The sequence below is a fragment of the Squalius cephalus genome (genome assembly GCF_949319135.1).
Source record: "Squalius cephalus genome assembly, chromosome: 25".
Classification (NCBI taxonomy): Eukaryota; Metazoa; Chordata; class Actinopteri; order Cypriniformes; family Leuciscidae; genus Squalius; species Squalius cephalus.
The window spans coordinates 9,023,477-9,051,416 of record NC_137146.1 but is presented as its reverse complement, the minus strand read 5'-3'; the positions used below and the strand labels follow the sequence as shown (position 1 = coordinate 9,051,416).

General features: G+C 38.3%; 2 protein-coding genes across 9 annotated transcripts in view; both read left to right on the top strand.

Moving 5' to 3' along the window:
• Positions 1 to 704: 704 nt before the first annotated feature.
• Positions 705 to 16,989, top strand: larp4b (La ribonucleoprotein 4B). Of its 4 annotated transcripts, none has more exons than XM_079863232.1 (17): positions 705 to 1,157; positions 3,071 to 3,209; positions 7,713 to 7,860; positions 7,958 to 8,113; positions 8,254 to 8,347; positions 9,738 to 9,874; positions 10,012 to 10,115; positions 10,206 to 10,316; positions 10,424 to 10,477; positions 10,590 to 10,796; positions 10,881 to 10,987; positions 11,534 to 11,779; positions 11,932 to 11,980; positions 12,149 to 12,331; positions 12,700 to 12,866; positions 13,546 to 13,645; positions 14,746 to 16,989. In XM_079863232.1, exons 2-17 carry the CDS (start codon positions 3,123 to 3,125, stop codon positions 15,007 to 15,009), a joined length of 2,214 nt encoding a protein of 737 aa, XP_079719358.1. In that variant the 5' UTR covers positions 705 to 1,157; positions 3,071 to 3,122; the 3' UTR covers positions 15,010 to 16,989. The 4 variants fall into 4 exon arrangements, with proteins under 4 accessions (XP_079719358.1, XP_079719361.1, XP_079719360.1 ...); XM_079863235.1 differs by having other exon boundaries at positions 715 to 1,157; positions 8,266 to 8,347; positions 11,935 to 11,980; XM_079863234.1 differs by having other exon boundaries at positions 715 to 1,157; positions 8,266 to 8,347.
• A 1,350-nt stretch (positions 16,990 to 18,339) lies between these two features.
• Positions 18,340 to 27,940, top strand: part of dip2ca (disco-interacting protein 2 homolog Ca) — a 99,126-nt gene continuing 89,525 nt past the window's right edge. For 3 of the 5 annotated variants that reach the window (XM_079863744.1, XM_079863743.1, XM_079863742.1), the window contains exon 1: positions 18,340 to 18,739. In XM_079863744.1, coding sequence (XP_079719870.1) covers positions 18,661 to 18,739 — 79 coding nt within the window. In that variant the 5' untranslated portion in view covers positions 18,340 to 18,660. The remainder of the gene's footprint in view (positions 18,740 to 27,940) is intronic. The other 2 variants (XM_079863746.1, XM_079863745.1) reach the window with 1 other exon arrangement.

Below are 27,940 nucleotides of genomic sequence, written 5' to 3'. Positions count from 1 at the left end.
TCAGTATCCGTAGTCTCTCTCAACCAACCGAAAAATCTTTCAGATGAAACGGAAGCACAGAATCTTTCAAACCAGGCCAGACCGTCCACTCAGACACACATGAGTCACGTGCTGCTCAGTGAAGATCCTGATTGGTTACATTCCTTTTCAGAGAAGCAGATGTAGCGCTACAAGTCTGCCATCTTTACAAAAAGCACCAACATCATCTAATAAATGTAAACATATTTACACATATAATGCCTAAAATCGTTTTTTTTTACATCAGTGTTTTTCAACTGGTGGGTATTAAAAAATAGATCAGTGGTCGTGACCCAAAATGGGCTGTTGTAATCATTGACAAAAGGGGAAAACAATGATAAAAAAGGTAAATAAAATAAAATAAAACACAACGAGTAAAATGAAGCCAAAACAACATGCATGCATTTGTTGTTAGCTTGTTTATAATACAAAATGCATTCAACCAGATGGGAACTAGTGATTTACATAGCTTTAAATTTAAGTAAAGTATACGTTAATGCAACACCATAACTGCCAAAAAGCTAAAACTAAGGTTTTAATTTGATCCACAATCCCTATGGAGTCCAGACAGTTCGTTGCGTTATGTCTCCCTCTATCGACAGCGCTCATTGAACTGCAGCCAAACGCATGTAGAAACACGCAGCCGTTGAGTTACTGAAAGGGCCGCAGTGGAGAGTGGGCGGGCTAGTCGATAAAGCGGCTCTGGGCGGGAGTTCGCGGTGCGGTTTGGCCGAGAGAGTGAAGCTCAACTCCGGACACAAATACACGGGGAGGGAAGAGGCGTGCGGCTCCGTTCTTTATCATATCCTAGTTTAACTAGCACGTACAGTTATACTTAGTCGCATTTCTCGCACTGTGACTCAAGCCGTTTTGAATAATAACACACCTTCACTCTCGTGTTGTTAACATCTCTCGACAACAAACGCTAGCCAGTCACTTAAACATCACCAAACAGACCTTTAAAGTTCACTATCAGGCCTGATACCGAGGAGCTGGTGGCATTTGGAGGCTGTTGAACGCGTTGTGGTGGTTTAAAAGTTTCCTGCACGGATTCGTGGATTTGTTTTTCTAAGTTTTGTCCGTGGAAGTCAGACGCTCGGGCCCGCAAACAGTCTCCCGTGCGCGGAGAGCAGATACAGGTGAGTAGAAACTCATGCGAACGATTATTGCGCTTATTTAATCCATGTATAGTTTCATAAAGTAATCTGATCCAAATGTAAATAGCTGGAGTGTTTATTCACCTTTTGAAGTTAGCAACTTGCGCTAACTGTTCGGGCTAGCTGCATTACTTCTCACTATCTGCCAGTCTTTAGCATGTAGGCTAACTCACACACTTATTGTTTTTCTATTTGAATTAGCTCTTTGACGGATATACAACGTTTTCTGTTTGGTAGGATTTTTTAGAATAATTAAAAAGTTCTTAATATGTTCGTGCGCAGTTAACTTTATAGTTAAGAAGAGTTCGACTGAATCAGCTAGCAGCTGTCTGTTGTGTTTATGGCTTTGGCCTGCAGCATTAATGTACTTTGACATATGGATTGTGTTGATTTGACATCTTCAGTATATTTTTAGCCATTTTTATCATCATCATTTAGTTTCATGTGGTTATTAACGTTGCATGTCGTTCGTTTTGTACCACAAAATGTGTTATTGTCGTTTTAGATGGTATTGCATTGCGCTTATGTTTAGGTACTATCATAATGTAAACATTCCCCATGTGTCGTTTGAAAGGACACAGTTTTTGACTTTGACAGATCAAAAATGTATGTTTTTATTTTAGTACGATCAAGCAAATGCTACAGTTTCTCATGCATGCATGCATCCTCAATTCAGATTTTAAGTGCATTAAATATTTTTGGTAAAGCATATTGTCTTAGTTTGGAAATTAATGCATTTTTGCATTTTGTTTATGCCTAATTGCCTATATAATGTTGTTTTCATTACAATACATGCTTTTTACCCATATATTTGCTGTTTATATTATTGTGCAAATATTTTAATGTGTTTTTGAATTTCTCATGAATGCAATTGTGCCAGTGATCAATTTGAGAGATCTTGTATTTCAAACAGTTTTAAGTAGCATTCCTTTTTCAGCATATTAAGAAGGTTTTGATGATGTTGGCTAATTCAGAGATGCTTTCCACAGTGGTTATATTGACCAGTCAGCTCTACTGTACAGATTGATTAGAAAAAAAGCCCTCAGAAGGTTTTATTTCAAGCAGCCTTTGTATATTTAGTCAAAACTAGAAGTAGAAAACCTAAGGTTTTGTTTTTGATGTATGTGGAGTGTTTTTTATTTATTTATTTATTTTTTAATAACATATACTCTACTGTTCAGAAGTTTGGGGTTGGTAAAATTCTGTTAGAATTCTATTATATTCATCAAGGCCATATTTTCTTTTAATCAAAAATAGTCAAAACCGTAATATTGTGAAATATTACAATTAAAAATAACTTCTATATAATATATGTTCAAATGTAATTTATTCCTGTGATGACAGCTGGATTTTCATCATCATTACTCCAGTCTTCAGTGTCACATGATCCCTCCGAAGTCATTTTAATATGCGATTTAGTGCTCAAGAAATATTTCATATTGTTAATGTGAGGTGCTGCTTAATATTTTTGTGAAAACTGTTATTCTTTTTTCAGCATGCTTTGAATAGTACTAGTACCAACTGCAATGATTTGAAATAGAAATCTTTTGTAATATTAATATAACACATTTACTGTCACTTTTATCAATTTAATGCATCCTTGCTAAATCTAATAATTTATTTAAAAAAGGAAAATCTTACTACGCCAAACTTTTGAATGGTACAGGAATAATTATAAATAAATATAAAGTGTAATTGGTTAACTTTCTTTCTTGGTTTTATTGTAATGTATTGAATAATCATCAATGAATATTGCACTGTGAATATTGCTGATTCTTATAACAAATTGCTTGTGATGCTCCCCATTTGTAAGTTGCTTTGCATACATTGTCAATTGAATTGATTTTGTAAATGATTTGTAATTGATTTATGTTCTTTTTTTCGTCATTCCACAGTTCCCTGGTGATCTGGAGAGCTCTGCGTTCGGAGCTAGAACCTGGACAGCTCATGACTTCAGACCAGGAAGGAAAAACTATCGTGGAGCCACAGGTGCAGCAGTCACAGGAAGCAAAGGAGAAAGAGATTCCACTTTTGGTAAAGTATAATCTACTATTGTCCGTTAGTCTTTTGAAGTGTGTTAAGTAATTGTGAAATGGGAATTAAAAAACATACTATAACGAAACAGCAGAGACATCCTGCCCAGCTTAGGGTGTTGTGAAAGGGTTTAACAGGCATTTGTGTGAACCACCCTTGTGATTTGGGACTTTGCCAAGTTGCTGATCCCATTCATATAATGCAAGTACAGCATCCATTGAAGCACCAATCATTGGAGATTTTGCGTTTGAGTGATGGGCCCATGTGAGTCAGCTGTATAATTTTAAATGTGCTATTTTGGGTTTGGGGTGGGGGTAAGCAGCCATAGCGTGCACCCTCTGTCTCTCTTTTTCTCACTGAGGAGCTTGTGAGAGGAGCTACACAAGATTCTGTTCACCGGTTTGGAAAGACGTCCTTTCTTAAATTAAAATATGGGGTGTTGTTTCAGCAAAGAATTGAATCCTAACCTGGTCAGCGAGAGAACAAGTCTTCTTCAGGCGGCCATTCCTGAGGGCTCCACATCGAAAGATGTCAGAGACTGTGCTTGGTCTGTCGCAGATCTGGCCGACGAGAAGCCTTCTCAAAATGGGAATGTGAACGCTGCTTTAGATACCAGTTGTAATGCTTCCTCCACAAACTTGTCAGCAGGTCTCAACCTCATTAAAGAAGGCCGTAGCAGCGTACAGGAAGGGATGGCATTTTGGGACACACCTGTCGGCGATCCACATATTCACAAGGCTACGGTCCAGAAAGGAAATGCCAGTGAAATGGGGAGAGACAGTAAAGACAATTGCCAAATTAAGGACACTGAAACTTTGGATTTTGTGAAACAGAGAATAGCTGAAAATGCCATAATGAGAGCAAAATGGTTTTGTGATGGTCAACAGTCTTGTTCCACAGATAGAACTGGAGTTGGCAAGAGCAAGAACACCACCCTCAGACGAAATACCCTGGGCATCAGTCCGTTATGCACTTCAAAGGATCAACACTCTGGTGTCTCCGTTATTGCAAAAGAGGAACAGATTAAGACACAGTTGCATGTACAGTCAAAACCTGCGTCCACTCCAAAGCATGCCATTCATCCTTTCAATAAATGCTCCGGGAGCTTGAATAATCTGGATGACTCAGAAGAGAGAAATTCTGGACTGTTGATCACTGATCGTGGCTTTAAAAAAGAGCAGAGTTTCTACAGCATCTGCTTGATTGATTTAGAGGATCTCGGGAGCGAGTGTGGGCACCAATCCTTGACTGAATCTGACGCAGTCATGTACGCAAGCGCACCAGCTGTCTCTGAAAAGGCTTTGTTTGATAATTCATCACTCCCGAAGGACCACAAAATATCGGGTTCAGGGCCTTCACATGAAATTACAGCAGCACAACAAACAGAAATAGATCCCACAGAGAAGACTCTAGGGTGTACTAAAAGTCTACCTGTAAATGTAGCACTTTCAAATGACGAACACACAACACTCCCAGATCCATTTCCTGCCCAAGAAAACGAAAAGCCTTTATCTGAAAATTACATTTCCACATCATTTAAAGATACAGTGAATACACATTCTCTCTATGCTGCTTTAGAGGAAGGCATTGATCAACTCTCCCCAGATCTGTTGGTGCAAAATGAAATGAAGTCAGTGTTGAAGTTAAGTACAAATACCGCATTGCCACAGGGGGAACCTGCTGACCTACTTAACAACCATGATCTTGATGTTAACTCTGGTTACAAGGCCACAGATCTGGAGAGTGGTTCTGAACACAACATGCACAACACAGTTTTTGATGAATCAATGTTGAGACCACCTCAGCAAAATCTAAATGGTCCTCTGGATGAAGTGGAACTGGAAAATCATTACAGGAATGGTGATTATAGAGAATCCATGGACTTAAAAGAGGAGAAGAAACTGATTGAGCCAGACAAAGTTGATTACTCCATTTCTTCTCTTAGCAACACAGCAGATAGATTTCCAAATTTTAAAGTCGTTATTGAGGAATCAGATCAATGTGCTTCCAAGAAAACTCCTGAGAAAGTTCACAAAGAAACGCCCCAAGCTCTCTCAGCTTTCAGCACTGCTTCAGAAAAGTTAGATGAGACAGAGAACCAAGGATTTCCCTGTAAAGATTCCTCTGAAGACATTGAAAATTTAAAGTTTTGCTCTGAAACCCCTCTGGCCTCTGATAAAGAAAACAACCTGTCAAAATCACCTTCCTGTCATAGAGTTGAAGTTGAACCAAGACAAATAGCAATTCAGGAGGACATTCCGAATCCTTGCCAGTGCAGTATATTGCAAATTGAAGGGCAGACAAATGAATCTGACATGTTCAAGGTTGCTGGTGTGCATCAGTGTTTGAGCAGTCCATCTCATGCAGAAAGTATTTGTGTAGATCTTGCTTGTAATGCTGAAGAGGTCAACTTGGACATGACTTTGAGCATGCACGTCTACACTTGTGGTGTTTTTCCCACTGACCAGACAAAGATTGTGTCAGAATCTTGTGACATTCCAAACAGGGAACAGAATGTAGAACCAAATGCAAATTTTACAGATGGTGAACCATGTGACACGAGTCCGTGTCCGCTTCCTATGAATGCTCCTATGAACTTTGAGCAGTTGCTGGAAGTCGCTCGTAAATGTGAAGAAGCTGATTATCTCCATGTACGTTCTTCGAGTTCTTCTGTTGTTGAAGTTCACACAAACACTCTGCCTGGACCTGATTATGATTGTCCTCTTGAGGAAGATCTCTCCCAGAGCAATGCCACCTGGTTTGTAAAAACATCAAACAATGATATCTGTAATAAAGGACATCCAGAAAGCGATGAAGTGAGTTATGTAATAGAAGTGGAATTGGGAAGCAAATTACCTGCAGTAGCACAAGAGCAAGTCATGGACGGTGAAATGGGAGAGACTTGTTTACAACATGGTGACAAGACTCATATTGCCAGTGAATGCTTTAGTGAGGATGAACAAAAGGTACTTGGTGAGATTTGTTTGTGTGCAGATGATAGCAAAACCAAAATGTCAGAACTTGAAACGCAGGGACTCATACCAACTTTAGAGCTGCTTAATTGCCTTAATAATGGGAATAACAACAATGACTCTTTGGACTCTGTTTGTTCTGCTAGCAGTGATGTACATACACTGTCTGAGCCGCCATGCAAATCGGAAGTATTGGAGGCCTTTGATTGCACTTCTTTGTCAATAAACTGCACGAGGGAAAGTGCTTGCCTGTACCTGGACTCTTATTCAGAACAGCCAGCCAATGACACTCAAAGATCTTCAGTTACATCTACTCCGAAGCAGGGAGACCTTCAAGATATGGGGGAAATAGGAGGAGCTGTTGTTGACTGCAGCATTCCTCTCATGAGTACTGCAAGACTATCACTTGAAACTGGAGAGGGACAGTCATGTGCCATACAAGGCCATGGCGGCAATTATGTGTCCATTGAGAGCGTGACAACTACCATGCCTCATGTTTCCCAACTTATAGCAAGCAGTCTTGGAGTTCTTGACTTTGATCAGTCTGATTTGAAAGTCATTGTTGATGATATGAGTGATAAAGCCACTTATGTAAATGCAGCAATTCCGTTACCAGTAGAGCCTGACCAGGTTGACATTTACGCCACCACGCCATCTTACGAGATACATTTTCTCAATAAAGATCTATTCACAGTTCCTGTGCAGGTGGAAAACCCTCAGGGCTCAGGCTGCTCGGATGAAATGGAGGGAGAGCAAGGCATGCTGAATATGGTGTCAGACCTTCTTGGGAAATCAGAGTTGAGCGATGAGGTGGACTCTAGTCACTGCCTTCCGGCGTGGGCTAAAGAACCACATGTCCTGTTTTCTGATAACCAAATAGAGTCATGTGCGTTGGTGTCAGCATGGGACCACGCTGTATCTGAGGCAAGCCTTACAATGCCAAATGCTCAACAGGATACAGAATCTAACCTTGGTTTTGGCCCAGTGGATTTCCAGACCTCTATGGGTTTTATAGCACCCTACCCTTATAACCTGTTAGCGACTGAAGGATCTTGTGTATGGGACTGGCAGAATGCTTATAGTGAACTTGTGAGTACTCTCTAACCAGCTTGTTTGGCTTGGTTATACAGTGGCCCCTAAAATTATTTGGACACTTAGCCACATTTAAAAAATGTATGAATGTCAGTGCAGTATTTAAAATTTTATTTTATCTTTTAAACATGCATCTTATTTAATTTTATATATATATATATATATATATATATATATATATATATATATATATTGCAAAAACTTTTAGAATTTTTTTTCTGCTCTAAAAAAGATGCAACTTTTTTTTCAGATGCTTCTTGATTTTTATATTTTAGAAATGCAGTAAAATTCATATTAAAGTGTGGCTTAAGTGGCCAATGTTTTTGTAACCATTATTTGGTGATTTTTATTGTAAAGACATTGATTCAGCCCTTAGTACAATTGGATAACCCATTATTATTATCATTATTATTATTATTATTATTATTTTTATTTACAGGAATCCTCCAAGATCTCAGACCTCAATCCCAATGCGAAGGCATGGGCAAATTATATGCCTAAACCAGAGGCCTCTGCTACAACCTGCCCAGATTCTCAGCAGTCGTGGGTAGATGCGGCCGATGACCCATCAAACTGCATCTCGGGAGGTAAACCTCCAAAAATGATTTCCCTTCAGTTGTTAATTTAGTATACTGACCTTATCAGTCTGAAGAGGTTTTGATCTGTTTGTTTTGTCCATGCTAGGTTATAACAACAGTGAAGTCAAAGGGAACTGGAATGAGGAACAGCAGGTATCTACCTCTGTAGAACTGCCCTTCGCAGCGCAGCCAGAATCAGTGTACATGGGAAGCTCAGCCAGTGAGAAGGGCATTGTGTCAAACCAGAACACCAATATGAAAGGTAATATCCTTTTGGTCTTTTGTTCACTGTTTTCAACCTACTCCTATTTCAGTTGTTTACAGTTATGCATTTTTACTGTCACAATCATTAAGAATTAATTTCAACTATAACATTCTTAAATAAATGATCATTTTATTTAGTCTTTTGTGCAGGGGTGAACGATTCAGACTCCTCCAGACAGATTGACGACCTTCGGGAACAACTGAAGGCAACACTGGAGTTCTGCCTCTCTAGGTAATTACTTGCAGCTTCACAACTGATCCCATTTAAGCTGGACCTCTGGTCCTGTCAGGTGTACTGGCTGGGAGTTCAAGGCTTTTTTTACCCCCAAAACCTATGAAGCCTTTGAAACAACATAGTCCCGACAAGGTACCTTAAATTAAGAACCGAGTATCCTAAATGAGTGACCGCATGCACAAGGCTAGTAATTTGCATAAAACCTGCACAAACCATGTCCAAATAAGGGTTTTCCGCACACCCTTTCGTCACTCTCAGCAAACATGACGCTCTCTTAATACACGCTGAGAGCATGCGCAGCAAGATACGTGAGCAATGCCAAGTTTGCAATCCTCAAAAGAAGTTCAAACACAAAAAACAACTTTAATACAGATTCAGATTACAGACCTCTGATTAGCCAGTTGTACATAACACGAATCTGCATCTTTATGCAGAAACTGTAAAGCACATACTTTTTCTTATTCTTTTACTGTATATAAACAGTCAGTGTGTGTATGTTTTTGAAATTTATTTAAGATGGAATATGTATGAAACTTCATCTTAAGTTTACAGGACTACTTAGAGTATGTGATTTTTTTGCTTTTTTTGTTGTTGTTGAAAATTTAGAATAAAATTTAGAACAAGTTATTGATGAATCAGGATTTGTTTGTATGCAGATTTTGCGCGCAAAACCGGTTGGTGAATGAGACCAATGAGTTTTTAGACTTCAAGTGTTAATATTTCATTCAGATGTTACAAACTTTACTTATGCAAATGTAATCTAAGAGTGTTTAGCATTTGAATATTTGTTGTATGCTTACAGTAACCTCAGTTATGTCAATGTGGACTAGGATGTGCACTACCGTTCAGTTAGATTTGTTTTTGGAAGAAGTGTCTCAAGGCTGCATTTATTTGATTAAAAATACAGTAAAAACAGTAATTTGTGACGTCATCACAGTTTTAAATAATTGTTTCCTGCTTTCATACATTTTAAAATGTGATTTATTCTAGTGATTGCAAAGCTGATTTTTTTAGCATCGTTACTCCAGTCTTCAGTGTCACATGATCCTTCAGAAATCATTCTAATATTCTGATTTGCTGCTCAAGAAATATTTCTTATCAATGTTGAAAATAGTTATACTAAAAAAAAATTGTGGAAATCTTGATGCATTGTTTTCAGAATTATTTGATGAACAAAAGTTCAAAAGAACAGCATATATTTGCAAAATAAATATTTTGTAAAATGTCTTGACTGTCATTTTTGAACAAATGTGTCCTTGAATAAGTGTTAATTAAAAAAAAAACTTGCCAACCCTTTGACTTTTCAAAGGTAGTAATCGTTCTTCAAAGCTTGAAGATGTTGAATCAGTGTAGGACTGATGGTAACCAAACTCTTGTCCACTTCCAGGGAGAATCTAGCCAACGACATGTACCTCATCTCACAAATGGACAGTGACCAGTATGTGCCAATAGTGACTTTGGCAAACCTTGATCAAATCAAGAAACTCACCACTGATGTTGATCTCATTGCAGACATCTTAAAAAGTGAGTTTAAACTCATCACCATGTCACTTGTATGGGTCACAGTGGCTTTTATGGCTTTTTATTTTAGACTCTCAAAATGGGGTTGGTTACACATAGCTGTTGGGTCTGACATTAATGATACATTTTTGATTCACCAGCGCTGCCTCTCGTCCAACTGGACAAATGTGGAGAGAAAGTGCGACCCAATCAGAACCGCTGTATCGTAATTCTCAGAGAGGTTCCTGAGGCCACTCCTGTGGAGGTACACATCATGCCATCTCTCGTTCAATAACATCTTTAATGCTTTGACCTTATTTTTAATCTATATGACATTTGGCTTTCATTTGTGCAGGAAGTTGAAGCGCTCTTTAAGAGCGATAACTTGCCCAAATTCATCAATTGTGAGTTTGCCTACAATGACAACTGGTTTATCACGTTTGAATCTGAGGCGGATGCTCAGCTGGTAAATGTTTTTTATTGCCTGTGATTCGATCATTTCAGATTACAGCCTCAGGATTTTTAATAAACTTGCTTCCTATTGCTAAACATTGGCATGCATCACTTTTTCAGGCATACCAGTATCTCAGAGAAGAGGTGAAAACTTTTCAAGGGAAGCCAATAAAGGTAGAGTACACTACTGCATATGTGACGGCACTGAAGGCTATTTTGTGCAATAAGACAAGTTTATAAACTTGCAGTTTAAAAAAAAAATTTGTCCATTGATGTTTTATCCTAGGCTAGAATAAAGGCCAAGGCCATTGCCGTCAATACCTTTGTGCCAAAGAATGGGTATCGGCCCGTGGATGTGTCCTCAAATGTCCAACAACGCTACACGCCTTACTACATCCCCCCTGTGTATGGAGCACAGCAACAGTTTCCCCTTTACAGACTGGTGACTCCTCAGGGCTGGTCAGCTACCCAGAGCTACCTGGACCCGACTCTGGTACGTGTCATATGGTCTGTTTGGCTCTGAGAAATATCCGAATGGATTACTAGAGGTACTTAATCAGGTTTTGTCTATCAACAGGTTACTCCGTTTCCCAGCCCTGCATTTATTAACGGCTTTGCTGGTTCTCCGACATTTAAAACAGCAACATCGCCACTAACTGTCAGACAATATGCACCTCGAAACAGGTACAGTGTTTGGGGGAAAAAATCTGTTATACATTTAGTCTACCATTCAAATGTTTGCTCCCAGTAGGAATTAAAAAAAAAATTATACTTAATAATAAAATTAATTTATTCGGCAAGGACACATAATACATTGACCAAAAGTGACTGTAAAGACTTTTATGTGACAAAAGATTGATCTGTTTACACAAAAATATTAAGCAGCACAACTGATTTATAATAAGAAATGTTTCTTAAGCACTAAATCGGCATATTAGAATGATTTCTGAAGGATCATGTTACTGAAGTTTGGAGTAATGGTTGCTAAAAGTTTAGCTTTGCCATCTCAGGAATAAATTGCATTTTAAACTATTAAAATAGAAAAGAGTTATTTGAAATTCTAATAATATTTCACAATACTGTACACAATACTTTTACTCTATTTTTGATTAAATAAATGCAGGCTTGGTGAGCATTAGAGATTTCTTAAAAAAAAAAAGAAAGTTACTGATCTTTTGAAGAGCTTCAACTGAGACAAAGCTGTGTATAACTATCTTTTCATCTGAACAGGAACCATAACAAAACACACATTCGACTCACAACAGATCGTGGAACCACTCTGCTAGAAAACCCTGCTGCTTTCACTACTTTCTCTTCGGAGAGAGTCCCCAATGGGACGCGGCCTCCACAGGCTCATCACTTGGGTAGCCGACCTCGTCTACCGAGTGGTCCAGGCTATCCACGCCGGGACCAGGTGGGAAGTGGACGGATGGAAGTAAACGGTGCTGATTACTCTCTGAACGCGGGCCGTGGAAGGTAATGCTGTACGATCTGTACCAGCTGTTTATTAATTTCATAAATATTGTGGTAATACAATATCCAAGATGGGGGGGGGGGAGCTTCTTCCATAAGAAATTGTGGCAATTTTTTCCGTATTGCTCTGTCTTGATTGTTTGTTTCTTTTGAAGAAGGGGCGGCTATGGATACAGGAAAAGGAGAGATGACAACAAGTTTCCAGTATGTAATTTGCTTTGTTTCAGCTACCACTGCATACACAAGGGTTTTGTGTTTAGCTTTGCTTTTGTTATGATAGAAAACTTTATATTCTTCAAGGGAAGTGTAATATACAGTCAACCCTGAGGGGCTATTGTTTCATCTCTTTTTCTTCTTGTGTGTGTTTAACAGAGAGCAGCAACACAGTCGCCCCCTCCTGTTCAGGAGCGCACCCCGTCCCCTAGCTTTGAGCTGGGCCTGTCCAGCTTCCCTCCTCTGCCTGGAGCTGCAGGAAATCTAAAGCCTGAAGTAAAAACTGAAAACAGCCTTGACAACCGGCTGTCTGATGTCGTCACTGGAGCGATTAAAGACAAGGTTGACTTTCATTCAGTCCTTAATGTGTGTCTTCTGTGTTTGTGCTGCAGCATTAAACTCTCTTAATATTTTGAAATTCAAATAAGGAAGAAGAAAAGGCTTAAATTATAATGAATCTCAAAGCTTTAATTATTCGAATTCTAGAGAAATGAACAGATGCTCTGGGTTTTTAAACATTAACTTGCACTAAGCATGGAATGCCATGTTAACAACAGACCTGGCTGTCAATCATAACCACAAGTCCTTGGGTGTTTTGAGTGCTTTAGAGCGTGCGTGTGTGAGAGAGAGTTCCTGCTGTCCAGCTGTTATGTTTGTTCATGCTGTCCTTGCCTTAGGAGTTTCACAGAGGCCCCTTTGTCTCTCCACAGCCTCTAAATAAGGATGTGGTCACCAGCCGTGTGATCTCAGGGACCTCCAAAGAATCCGTGCAGGCTTCTACCGCTCCTGCTCCTGCTCCCGTTCCTGCTCCTGCTCCTGCTCCTGCTGCTCAGACCCCAGTGGACCATCAACACTCGCCCTCTCCAGCCCTTTCAAAGTGGGTTCAATGGATATTTATGAATAACTGATCAATAAATGTGACATCGGTTTTCACTTAAAGATGTTGCAAATGATTTCAGATGGTAACTGATGTTCAGCTGTTTTGCTTATTTTAATCGCACGGTCTCTTAAACTGTACTTTCAGAAGACTCAAAATGATTCACAGACATATGTGCATATTACAGTATTTCTGATTGGCTTAAAAGCCAGGAGCAAGGCCTCCTTACTGCTTTTCTTCTTCTAAAGCAAGTTTACAGCTGTCACAGTGACAGGTGCAATTTCTCAGGATTCCGTCAGAATGTGGGGATATATTCATGTGTGGAATTCCAAAATAAATTGCTTGCAGCACTTTAAAGATTTCATTGAGAAACACCTATTGAATCGTGCAATATTCAGCAATTTTTTTCAGAGGTGGTGTTTCTACTGTGAGTAGTTATGTTAGAATGAGTTAATCATAAATCTAATCTAATCATAATAGATCATTTATATAAAGTGTTAAAGGTACAGAAACAAAACGGCTTTAGTTGGTAAAATAATCACATAAAATTAAATTGATTTGCTGCAAAAAACATTGACTAATACAAGTGTGCTTCTGGAGGGGGAAAATGTAAACTGTAGAAAATGGCACATTTTAATATATGGACTTTTTTTTTTTTGTTGTTGTTGTTTTTTTACAGCCTGACAACTGTAGAAAAACCTAAAGAGACGCAGACACCTGCAGAGAAATGCTCAGATACACAAGCTGCTAAAACCGCACTGCTGAGCAATCCAATAACAGTAAGTGTTAGTAATTGATTGAATCAAAAGTACAGTAAAAAACGACTTGTGTATATTACACGTTTTATTTTTATATTAACATATTCAGGTATGTTTAATTATATATGTAGGTAGAGCAACTCAATGGCTCAAACGGTTCATGGGAGTAGGTGGTCAAGCTATTATGCCATGATTTCAGTTTCTATGGTAAAACAACCTCTCTGATTGTGGTTAGTGTCGTTCTTTATCGGGAATTCAGCAGTTACACTATTTTTACACTATTGAACTTGCGAGACTTGTGTCTTCTACAGAAGCATGTTTCATTATGGAACTGTTGCGCTCTATTCCATCAGTTCCTTCAGTCTTTAACTAGCCTGGGAAAACCCTGACGAACTACCGCAAATTTGAGATTTGCTCTGCAAGTCCGTCTGGCCAAGAGCCCATTCAAGCCCATTTCCAATTTTTCCAAATCGAGGCACAAACATTGAGGTGGGCTTTACGCGATGACGATCGCTCTGATTGGTTTTAGGTCTATCCAATTGCGCCCAGAGGCATTTGAGCGACGTCCATTGGTGACGCCCCTTTGGAAATGGTGTCAAAAAATTCATAATGTCATGAAAAAATTCTGTTTTAAATAAATACTGTTCTATTCATCAAAGTATCCTGGAAAAAAGTGTCACAGATTCCACTAAAATATTAAACCGCACAACTATTTTCAACATTGATAAGAAGAAATGTTTCTTGAGCAGCATATCAGCATATTAGAATGACTTCTGAATGATCCTGTGACAATGAAGACTGGAGTAATGATGCTGAAAATTCAGATTTGCCATCACAGGAATAAATTCCATTTAAAAATATATTACAATAAAAATATAATTTAAATCATAATAATTTTTCACAATATACTGTTTTTACTATATTTTGATGATAAATGCAGATTTAGTGAGCGTAAGAAAAATCATTTGATAAAAGATCCTGTTCAGCATGCACTTAATGTACACAGATGGTTTGAAGCACTGTCTCTTTAATATATATGTTACAAAGAATGAATTTTTTTTAACTATGCAAGATTGATTGGCTAAATTGATTAATTTCATTCATATGTTGCGTTTGACCAGGAGCCCCGGAAGCCGAGCTACGCAGAGATCTGTCAGAGGATAAGGGAGGCACCAACACAGCAGCCGTCAGCGGATCCCCGGCCTCCCAGCTCCACCGCCGAAGACATCAAGACTCCTGACTCGGCAGAACGCAGATGCAGAGAATCAGCACCCGCACCTGCCAAATCCACGGTGACGGCTTGTCCCAGAGAGACAGTGAAATCTCATCAGAGCGCTGGGGAACGAGCGAGCGGCGACACGACAGCTTCCTTCCACCAATCCTGAGAGCCTCCGCTTTGCTTCCAGGACCGAAAGGGAACAAAAACTTTGTCAGGGCTGCTCAGAAAGAAAGAAAAAAAAAATCCCTCTTATCTCACGGTCTCTGTGAGTGCACACACAGACAGCTTGTCACTGGAATCAGGGCCTACAGACAAAAGCACTTGTGCATAAGGGTTCTCTGAATATTTTTGTTGTCCTTTCTGTCGTTTTTGTTTTTCAATTACAAGATCTTTAGTTGTTTTCCAAGGAAAATGGGATTAATGAACCAGCACCAGTTGGAGATTAACTATTTAAAAATGTTTTGTCAGAGCTCAACTTTATTTTGGGGTTAAAACTTCAAATAGTGCTGTTGGGAGGAAATACTGATTTTGAATAGTGCTGATCCTGAAACACTTATTTTTTTTGTTTGTTTTTGCTTTCTTTTCTTTTTTAACTGATATGTATATAATTTTGCTAACCTTGAGTGTCTTGGTACTGGTGCGAATCTCGGCCGTGCCAGCCATTACAACTGCATGAGTGAGACTTTTGTGTAAATCTGTTTTGTGTTCTGTTTTTATGTTTGGATGTTCCAGCACTGGAGTGACGTTTATTTTGGAGCTCTGAATTATTTTTTTACATGCTAATCCTCTATCAAATTGTACTGATGTGATATTGTAGCAGGTGTATGTATACCTGTTCTTGTGTGCATGCTTTCTTTTACTTTTTTCTTTTCTTTTTAACCTTTTAATGGCACACATTGGTTTGCTGAATAATTTCTTTTCCTTATTTTCCTATTCGCCAATTGTTTGGGAAGAATCCACTCTGATGCCTCTTCATTCGATTCTGGAAGATCTTCACACTGCGAAGTCCTCAGGTTGCGAGGGTGAAGTGTTCATGTGCCTAGTCTGCTGTGATTTAAATGATAGATGGATATATAATTTGCTTCTTAGCTTCGTTTGTTATCCTGGTGTGGTGCTATGGTTCGTCACATGGTTTCTTTGGTGCTTTTATCTATATTAACGGAGGGAAAGTCACCAACGCACCAACGTCTGTCGTTTGACCCTCACCGATTCGCTTTCATATCACCACGACTATATGAGTGGGATCGTGTACATTTATATAGTGACGTATACATCAAGAGCAAAAAGATCTGAGCCTTCAGCACACATGGACCAGCGTTGTTTTGTGGAGGTTCTCCTTTATGCAGACTTTGCGTTTCAGTGTCACTCTCGTTCATGCTGTTCATTGTTCAGTTCATTGGTTCTCAATCGAGTTTGAAACCGTCTTGAGAGACAGACAGTTTATTTTGTTTTGATGTCTTCCTGCAACGTGGAGCACGTGCAGAATGCTTTGAGATGTTTGTCATGGCGTCTGTTGTTTATATATTCTTGTATCTTCCCTGTGAGTATTTTTTTTCTCGGTTAATCAAAAAAAAGTTTCTGTTGATTTTTCTGACTCTTTGAATGCAACTGATCATTTTTCCATCAATAAATGAAGCGTACCATGGTCGAAGTAATGGTTTCATTACATAAACCATTCAGATGTTCAAAAAAGAAACAAACTAAAAAGAAACATCACATATAAATTAACAGTGTTTGAAAACTTGAATTTTATTTAAACTTGAAAAAAAAAATGTCTCTGCCTTAACTTTTTAGATGACAGTATGGAGGATTTTTTTTTTGTTTGTTTTGTTTGTTTATTTTCTTTTTCAATTCCCAAAGTGTAGAAAAAAGGATGATGTGGTAGAGGTGCCTGAAGCCTTCCTCACTACATTTGTGTAGCACAATACTTTTGGGATTGAGATGGGATTTTTGTTTTGTTCTCCTCTGTGTAAATGCTTGTAGTCTAAACTGTAGTACATGTATACATACACATATACTTGTATGTGTGCTTTCTCTGTACAGATGTAAATAATTGGAAAATGTTAAAAAGGTACCCTAAAATTGGTTATGAGAAACTGTATGGGAAAAAAAATAATAAATAAATGTTAATGAGAAATCGTGTCTACCAAGTAGTCCTGTTTTGTATTACTTAAGGGATAGTTAAATTTTCGTTTAAATGTCGTTTACTCACTCACGTTTTTCCAAACCTGCATGAATTTATTTCTTCTGCTGAACACAAAAGAAGATATTTTGAAGAATGCAAGTTGATGGGCATCATTGACTTCCATAGTGTTTTTTCTTTCATACTATGGAAGTCAATGGGGTCCATCAACTGTTTGGATACCGACATTCTTTTAAAAAAATGTTTTGTGGTCAGCAAATGAAAGGAATTCATGAAGGGTTGGAAAAACTTGAGGGTGAGTAAATGATGACAGAATTTTTTTGCAGCATTTCTGGGTGAACTATCCTTATAAGTAATTTTTCATTCTCAATGTTTGCTCACAATTATGACCACAAGGTGGCATAGTATAAGCGTTAAGCTTTCCACCACACAAAGCACTCTCCTGGTCTTTTATTTCAGTATACAGTTACAATACCATCTGAAGTATTAATGCAACCAACAGAATTATCAGTCAAAAAGTCTGATAACAATAGCTGCAGTTCTTCATTATCAAGTTGCTTTAACTCCAAGACTGTATAAAGAAAGAACATATAACCGATGTCAAATTTATTTGATTGGTGACCTAAAAATAGTGCAGATTTCTCAAATATCTGTTCTTCATTTCACATCATAACGTTTCTTAACTTTATTCCAAGATGTAGATAAAAAATCCCAGATTTTCAATGTGATAGTATATAGCCTACATACCGTTGAAAAGTCTGGGGTTTGTCATGTAAAAAAAAAAAAAAAGTATTTTGCTCAACAAGGCTGCATTTCTTTTGAATTAAAAAATACAGTAAAAACAGCAATATTGTGAAATATTATTATTATTACAAGCCTTAATGTGTGCCTTTTTGTATTTAAATATATTTAAAAATGTAATTTATCCCTGTGATGCAAAGCTTAATTTTCAGCATCATTACTCCAGTCTTCAGAGTCACATGATCCATCATTCTAATATGCTGATTTGCTGCTCAAAGAAACATTTCTTATTATTATCAATGTCGGAAACTGTTGTACTGCTTAATACTTTTTGTTCAGTATTCTTTATTTAAAAGAAAGTTAAAAAGAACAGCATTTATTTGAAATGTAAATCTTTTGTAACATTATAAACGTCTTTACCGGCACTTTTAATATTCAACATATTTTATTTCGTCATTTCGTGTCTGTTTGTTTGTTTATAATAATAATAATAATAATATAAATGTATATATTATATAAATGTAACCTGAACAGGTATTCTCAGTATGAAATAATTATTTATGGTAACATAAACAGAGGTGTTCTGTCGCCCCCTTGCGGCTGTTAAAATCACTCTCGCCTTGCGTCATGAGAGAGTGACAGAGAGAAAGAGAGGGAGAGAGACGCACACACACACACCGCTCCGCGAGCTTCACCGCACTGACAGTCCACATCTTACACTGCTGACTCTAACGGCGGAGCCCTTAGATATGGCGGGGCTTCGTTGAGAGGGACAGCAAATCTCCGAGCACTATCGTTCACAGAACAGTTTGTTTTTGGACACGCGTCTCCCCCAGCCCTCCTTATGCACCGCTGCGACGCGGAGAAACCCCAGCAGCGCTGAAAGAGTCGAAGAAATAGGACGAGAGTGATTTTTACCCCCTTAAACGGACAATGGCGGACCGCGATGCGCTGCCCCTTCCATTGGAAGTGCGGGCCAGGTTGGCTGAGCTGGAGCTGGAGTTATCCGAAGGTATGATTGACATTTTAAATGACTTATTTTGTTCGACAATATGGTTGTTGCGGAGGATACTTTAACGGCCCCCTCTCCTCCTCCTCCCACCCAAAAACCCACCGCTACCTCCACCACCATACCAACACAACCAACACCAGATGTTGGAGCCAATTATTATCCCCGCAGCAGCACTGAGGTTGTGTTCGTAAAGGCGTTCGTTTGCTCTAATTCCCGCCGCATTTTCTTTGTTACAATGTATCTATTTGACCTTGAGGAAACCATTCAAAGACTTCAGAATTGATTTTTCCGTTAGGATTTTGAAAATGCGTTTCCCTTGAGACCAACGGTCAAAATAATACTGCCTTGGAATCTTCATGTAGCCGTTGATATTTTTGAATTTCTGTGGCTGTGTTGTTGTTCATGCCAGCATAACGTCTTCAGTACACCAGCATTTAGGTAAACAAGCAGTTCCTCACAAATGCATCGCCATATATGCCATCTTTTACACTGCAAAAGCTGCATCTGAAGCTGCATTTATACCACAAAACGACATAGACAGTCTAATGCTGCGTAAATTAATTTACACGGGGTTATTATTGATATGAACGTTTTTAATATGAAATTCTAAATATGGAAACATGAAATTATTGATTTATAAAAATATGAATGAAACGTATGCTCTTGTCATGACAGCAACAAAGCTGTTTAAAAGTTTAAAGCTGTTCTGATGCTACATCATTTGCAAAGAACCAGAAATGGAAAAATATAGTTTCTTCATGATTTATAGAGCATTTTTATGTTTAGATACAGAATAGAATGTTTAGAACAGACTTTGAATTATTGCTTTATTTCATTTTTTTTGTGTGTGTGACCAAGTTTTCTTTATTGCATTTCAAACATAAAAAACAGAATATATATAGGAAATAGTTTTATGTCTTTTGAAGGCATTTTCTAAATAATGAATGGACTACAACAATAAAACACATTTTTTTTTATTAGTGTGACATTGCTAATTTTCCTTCATATACTATTCATGCATATTCATCATTAGTTACTAATATTTGTAGAACAACAAAAAACTGGGTCTACTAATAATCGTATTGGTTAGAGAAAAAAACGTAATGATATCAGTCATAGAAAATCAGTATCATCCAAACCAATTATTGGTGGCTCAGAGCTGGTATATTTGTGTATGTCTATTGTTCAGCACTGTGTTTTTGCATAGAATTTGGAGTCGGACAGAAACACAGGCATGTAATATTTAAATAATTTGTCATGTTGAGAATCTTGACGTCTGACATAAGCAAACTGAATTGAGTGAGCTGTTTTATTTCTAGTGCCTTGTCCTTGTGTGTGTGTGTTTCATGTGCAATTGTCTGCTGTGTGCAGATCTGAACCATTTAAGGCGATAAGTGCTTATGCATTTGTTAACCCTGTCTCAAAGTTCCAGGCCTGTATCTCCAAACGATCCTAAGCACACTGCGCCAACCTGTGTAGAGAAAAACAGCATCATTTTATACCAAACAAGTCACAGTCAGTGGGTTTAACGGGCCATCAGTAGATACATCACATATATTTTTTGTGTTTAATGTTGAGTTTGTCTTACAGAAAACCGTATGGGTACTACTAAACCCACCGTTACATGTTATGATATAGACACTAATGATCTTAAATGCAGGGTATATTGAATAATGGAGGTGTCTGACCCACCTAATTAAGACATCTTGAACCCGCTTAAATGAAGTCATAACAAAAGATTTGGATCAGCTGAAGGATAGCATGGCTAGGTTGGAAGACCAGCTTAACCAGCTGAAACTAGCTTAGAATAGCAGATAATCTTAGACTGGGTTAAATGGGAGGGATGTTAGAGAGAAAAGTAGTCATGTTTGCGTAAGGAGGTAACCATATAGTATCAGCTGCTTGACGCTTAATATAGGATGGTACTTTGATAAAATTAAAGTATATCATTATTTGTTACTTTAATATAGATTTACATAACAAACATGTTAAAAAAGTTAGTGTTTTGTTTAAAATGTCTTAAGATGGTTTGCCCACGGGTTGCGCGAAAGTCATTGAATAATTCGCACACTGCTTAAAGGTGCTCTTAGCGATGTTGGGTGATGTCACTTCTTGTTGACGTTCAAAGTATTGTCAAACAAAACGGAGGCTAGCTCGACCCTCCCTCCTCCTCATCCCGTCCCCTCCCCCTCCCTTCCGTGCTTCCTGAAACAGTCATGAACCATTCAGAAAAAACAAACAGGATTTACCCACCTGTCCAGCAAAAACAGAGCCTCCTGAATGTTGGATTGGAAGCCCTTCTGCCCACTTTTTGAACGATTTTCCGATGTAAATTTTGGACTTCATGCGTTCCTTCTCCTTTTCCCTATTCTTTGTTATTTGTTCATCGGAACGTCGTCTCTTTGGTCGTGTGTGTCGGCCATATAAAAATTCTTAAGAATATAACATTTTAACGTTAGTCGTTTTCTAGGACATCTCTCCTCTAGCTAACTTCCCTCTTCATGCTTCTCTCTCCTCCACACCCCCCTTCATGTGCATGCGCACTAAACCCCCAACCCCCACCCCCAAATCATTCTTGTCGGTTTTTGGCTGGAACACTGTTTGTTATGTTTCGTGGACCAGGCTGGGCCAGTTTGTTTTTGTTGCCGTTTGTGGAGCCTGGGCTCTCTACAGAGACCGTGTTTTTTTACAGTGTGTTCAGGCGACAGGCAGCTAGCGGATAGTGTGGAGATGTTTTTGCTGTATGTGACAAAAAATGTTTTGGTCTAAAAAACACGTGACATCGCTTAGAGCACCTTTAAATACATCCTTAAGTAGATTGTCAACTAAGCATGTAGGCCCACATCTTTTATAAACCAATCATGACTTTCATTTATGGATGGGTGTGTGGTATGTATCGTCTACAATTATATCATTGTTTTAGCAATGTTGAAGCTGATATTGAGTATGTCACTTACTTTGCAAAAACAAACAAAGAAATGCCTTGAGAGTGCATGATTTAGCCTAGTGGAATGAAGTTATAGAATGTCCCTAAAGTTCAATATGGGGGCCAATTTTTTTGTCTTATAATTTTGTATGATATAATCAAGCAATATCACACAAGCAAGAGTGCTGTTAATCCCCGAATATCAGTGCGAATATCTGCACAATTCGGCGATTGCAAATGAATCATAGTATATATTTTTCCCATACTATGGAAGTCAATAGGCCCATTAACTGTTTGGTTAATCAAGATTGTGATCTTGAATTCAAACACCCACATTATCAAATTTCCATTGGCACTGCCGCTGATCCAGAGTGAGCCGTTGTCATGTATAAGTATGAAACAGCTTCACAAACAGTCTTTTTTACCACACAGTACCGTTTCTTTGTTACAAATATTTATATTATCATAGAAGAACTGTGATAAAAGTGTATAGATCGAATATAAACACTGATGTCTATGGAAGCGATTAAAATAGAGTGAATCAACTTTTGAAAGTCGCTTCAAATAACGATTGTATCGATTACATCAAGTGACTGTTACAAAAATGTTGAATTTTTTTATTCAAGAGATTTGTTCAAAAAACGCTGATTCATTCAGTAATGAAACAATGAAATAATTATGAGTCATTGAATCTTTCATTCAAACCTCTTTAATTAATTCAGATTAATTAAACATTTTAAATAGACTGCAGCAATTAACATTAGTCAGACTCAAATTACATGTTATTTTGTTTAGTTGTCTGTTCAGAATTGTGGGAGAATCGTGATCTCAGTTTGAAACCAAAATGTATTGAATGTGTTGTTGCTGTTATTGTAGTTGTTAAAGGCTCTGGAATGGAAATGAGTGTTATTTAAATTTTTGAAATGGCAAACACCTCTTTTTGTGACCAAATGAAATTTCAGCAAAACTTCACTTAAAGATGATCACAGGCTGCTCCATCTGCAAGTGGACACGAGTATTTTTAGCTGCCCTTCAAGCTTCGTTAGCCTTAATCAGCTCGTTTTGCATTTAAACGTTTTGCCTCACTTTATGACTGCGGTGGAGGGAGTATTCTGGCTCGATTCCCCGATTTTCTGCAGCCCTCTTTGATTCTTCTGAACCTCTGCTTGTGTTTGTGTTTGCCTTTGTAGAAATAAGATGCTCCCTTGCCATTCCAGCTTAGCTTGTGGTGTTGTTTAGCACTGCGCTCATGGAGAGGTGATTATCTCAGTGTGTTGGCACAGGATGAAAGGCCTGGAAATTACAGAACGTCTGCTCATCAGTTTGCGAAGAAAGATTTGCTTCTGTTTACTGACCTATGATGTCCTTAAGGCCAATATTGTGTTTCCTAAAGTTTGCATACAATGTAACTTATTGTGTGTTTCACTGCCTCCATTTATAAGTCAAACATGGTTTAGTTTTAAGCAACAAAGGTTTTATTTACTATGCATCTTTTACTTACACATGAGGCTTGTTCACGATAGAATGGTTGATTTTGATTTACAAGGCTTGGAAATCATCCCCAGATTGCTGAAAGTTTCTCTGTGGTCTTCTGTCTATGCTGGCAGACTCTTAATGCATACTGATTCTTTTAACTCAGTATTAGTCTCGTTCATGCCAAATAAAGGTTGAATGGATCTCATTTTACCCTTAGGGTAACTCTGTTAGTAAGTGAAAAGGTTAAGTTGTTAAACAGGGGTCATGCTGGCTGTGGAAGAAAAGAACCCCTGTTTGACCCCGATTTGAGGCCTTGTCTGTTGAGAATGTCAGAACAAAGGACCAAAAATGTATGTAAAGATGTTTTATTGATGTGTTGAAATCATTTTGCACATTTGACATATTAATGGACTCTTAGTTATGGTCACAGTAATGGTTTTCTGTTTTGTTTCCTTTAATTCCTGTTTCCCTGCTCTTTCGATTTCCTTGGTTACTGTTTATGTCCTTGTTTGTTTCTATGGTTACTTATGATTTGCATCTGTCTTTCATTATGTTTGTCTTTTATTTATTCTCCCTGATATGTTCAGTCCATTGTCGTTTTTGTTAATGATTTACATAGTTGTCATTTCTCTTATGTTGTTCCTGTGATCTGTTCCTGAGTAATTTGCATTGTGAATAAAGACTGTCTATTTGTATCTTCTTTGTCTTTGTGTCTATAAATAAGTAAATAGGCTATAGCCTACTTAATGAACATGAGACTTCTTTAACCTAAAAAAAATCTTACTGACCCCCAAACTAAAGTCTTGTATTTTCACCCCAAAAAATGGTTTTAAGCCATTTATTTATATATTTTGCTGCAGTGTGTCAGTAGGTAAGAGCGGTTTACATTTTCAAACATTCCTTTTGCCATTAAATGTAATAAACTAGTGATATTTTTGTATGCATTTTGTATGTTAGAGATCAGATCTCCGTGTGGATCATACCGGCTGTTGTCAGACTCTTTGTGCAAACAAAAGTCTCACTGAATTATTACAATTAATGGCAAAAGGAATGTTTGGATATGTAAACAGATATTTCCTACTGACACACTACAGCAAAATATATAAATAACTGGCTTAAAACCATTTTTTGTGTGTGTGGAAATACTAACGTGAAATACTAAGACTTTTGCACAGTAGTGTGTATATTTTATTTTTCTGAACCTCTTAGATTTGTAGTGCTAAGGAAGATGCTGTATATTTAGTATAAGTATTTGGTGTTGCTATGTGGCCAGTAAAGAAGAAGAAGATCGAGGGAGTGATGGAATGTTGTGAGGTATGTTAGGGGCTCTGATGAGAGCTGACAGGGGCTGTGCAGTGGGGTCGCGGCGCTGCGTGTGGTGCAAGATAGCGGTGCTGAGGTTGTGTCACTGCCAGTCACCTGTGCATGGACATGAGGAGATCATGACATTTGCTAAATGCCATAAATTATTCGTAAGCTGTGCCAGACAGACAGCCTTTCACTGCTTTGCCAGCAGTTTTAATGTTATATTTGACGGTTGTTAGCTATTGGTTGATTTTGTAAAGATTTAGTAGGAAATGTATGGTTTGTTTACCTATAAGTTATTAACAGATGCTGTAGCATCTGGTATGACTGACATCATTTCCTCTCTCCGTCTCTTTAATCTCTGTGGGAGCAAATACCATGAGTCCCGGTTTCCCCCCTCTCCCAGATTTCCATAGAAAAATGAATATTAAACAGCACTTCCCTGTTCACGGCATCACACCAGCAGGTTTTTTTCTCTCTTCCTTGTACGTCTCACTTCCTCATGATCCAAATGTAGGTTAATGAACTGAAACATGCTGTTTTTGCCTTTTTATCTTGCTGTATACTGAGGTGTTCTAGGATGGATGAATCTCAGGAAGCTTCAAGAACATGTCCAGATGACATTTCACTCAGAATCATTAAGAATTTATATTTTGAATAATGAAAATGAGCCCGATCTTAGGACCTTTTTTGATTTGTGAGACATTTTCATGATAATTAGGCACATTCCCTCATCTGATTCCCCAATTCTCATTACCATTAAGAAATCTTCTCATATTAAACATTTAGTTGTAATATAAAAATAAATAAATATATATATATATGAGAACCACCATTTACAATTTACAATATAGTTTTGTAGGCGAAAATGTGCATAAGTACCTTCAAAATTAGGATTTTGATTTTGGGGTGCACTATAAACTAGACTTGGTTTCATGAGATACACTAAGAAAGTGAACTCGCACTTGCGTTTTCATGAAGCGTGATAAAGGAGATCTATTACCACAAATCTTCTTTGACTGCAGTTAGCCTTGTGGGATTATGTCATCCTACTGACCTCCAAACTGCTTATCCGCCGCTTTCATCCAATCACTGTTGTCTGTTGACCCTGTGACCCCCCCACTCAAAGCAGATGTTAAGATCTAATAGAGAGGATTGGTCTGACAAAGTTGTTTTTTCTTTGCTTAAACAAACATATTGTATTTCACAAGTATGTACAAATTACGATCGCACGAGAGACTTCAAAATCCTGTTAGCATATGTTTCATGTGTTATAACCTTTCTTAATGAGATGATACTGAGACTAAAGTTACACAAGTTCTGTACATGCCTGTTCACATCCAGTTTTCCCACATGTTATGAATGGATTGTGATTTTTCTCCCGTTGTGACTGTTTGAAAAATGCCATACAATGCCTACGAGATAATCTTGTAGAAATCAGTTCGACGTAGCATAACTGGAGCCATCGAAGAGGAGGGAGACGCAAGGACAAGCTCAAACCATTACATTTCATACTAATCCAAGCTAGATTTTATTCATAAACCCACAGCCACTTAATAAATGTTCAAACTTGCACCATTTATTAGTGTAGAAGCCACTTATAGCTTTATGAAAGGCAGTAAACAATTTCACACCTTGCTGACTTGCTCCACAGCTTCAGTGAAGCTAAATCTCCTCCCGCTCTTGGAAGGCATTTCTTATACAGGGAATTGAGTGCATATTTTTTGCCATATGACCGTGTTATCAGGCTGTAACTTAATGCTGTATTTGTAACCAAACCCTCATTCGAGAACACAGCTGCCTCAGAAGAGCGCCTGCTCGGCCCGCTGACCACTCTGCAACCACATCCGGCTCACATTGACCTTTAACCCTGTCACTAAGCGAAAGGTGTAAGCTTATTTCTTTCAAACCTCCTGTCTGCTCTGATTACAGAAAAATGTGCCAAGTAAATAGACAGAAAGATACCTGGTGTTTCATAATGCCGTAAATAATGCGCTCCTGAAATAACGTCGTTTGCTTCCTTATAGCAGCTAAAAGCATGTCTCGGTTTTGAGGATGTAACTCGGACATTGTTTATTGTTGAGCTAGATGAAGAAAACACTGCTGGCTAGCTGGCTTGGAGAGTCTTTGTCAGGATTTTCAAATACCTCCTACAAATAGCTCCAGCACTAAACTTTTTTTTTCTTGTGTTTTAGGGTAACTACTCAGACTAAGGGCTCTAACTCAGCCGTTAAGCATTGATACACTCGTAATTGGAGGTGAAAGTGGCGTTGAATGAGTTTAATAAGTGAAATATTTTACCACATTAGATTGCATATGTGTTCAGTTTGGTGTTAAAACGTAACAGATGTCTGTGTTGCCCTTAGTGAACCTTTATAACTACACATAGAGAAGAGGCTCGATTTGTTTCAGATGGAAATCTTGAACCCTTCTGAAGAAATCTGCAACATTCAGGTCTTAAAGCTGAAGTGTGTAATTGTTTCGTTATGCGTACTTGCTCCTATTCCAGCTTCATATACAGAGATGGCTGTAAGCATGACATTCGTAGGTTGATTCTGTTGAAAAGCATAAACATGATGTCACTATTAAAACAGTGCTCTGTATGTTTGAATGTCCCGACTACAGCAACATTGACTCAACCAATGGTGTGAGTTTGGGACCAGACTATCTGTTTTTCTGACCAATGACTGTTCCAGAAAAAGGTTTGTTTGGCAACACTAGTGTTTCAGAATTTACACCTTCTGCAGAACACAAAAGAAGTTATTTTAAGAAGATGAAATATTTAATTGTATGGATGAATGGAAAAAATGAAATCTTACTGAACCCTGTAGTGTGAGCTATTGCAAGCAAGCAAGCATCACTTTTGCTTTTACTCAAGCTCATATTGCTTGTTGAAATGTGCGTTTTTCAGGGGTTTTGCAGGAATGTTTTCATAGTTCCTAGGCTATAATTATTGGCGGAAGTACCCACTTTTTGGCGTGTTCGCACCATAAGAACTGGAAAATGGTTTTAGTTATAGGAACACCTTTTGGGGGGACTAAATTAGCTCCTACTTCAGAGTAGGGTCTAACCCAGCACAATAGGAACTACCAGTGATGTAAGTGTACATTGATTGGATGAACTCATGCCATACGAAACAACAGCACCCGCCATTCTTAAAAATGGTGGCCAGTTCCTTTTATCTTTTATCTTCTTGCATTGAAGGAAGGACCCGAGCCACCAACCAACAACCACCTAACAAACTTTACTAGCAAGTAGCAACCGCATAGCTATGCTCTGGCAACCTCCTGCCCGGCGTCATGGCAGGAAGTTTTGCATGGGCAAGCACCACTCACATTTTCTGTCCTGACATATTAAATAGCTGACATGCTTTGTGAATGTCGTAGTCACGTGATCCTGCAACAGACAGACAGGCAGCGGGGCTGACAGACAGACAGCGGTTGCACAGCTGGACAGCAGCAGCCGTGGCAGTTTTACTGTCCATCTCCTGTGTG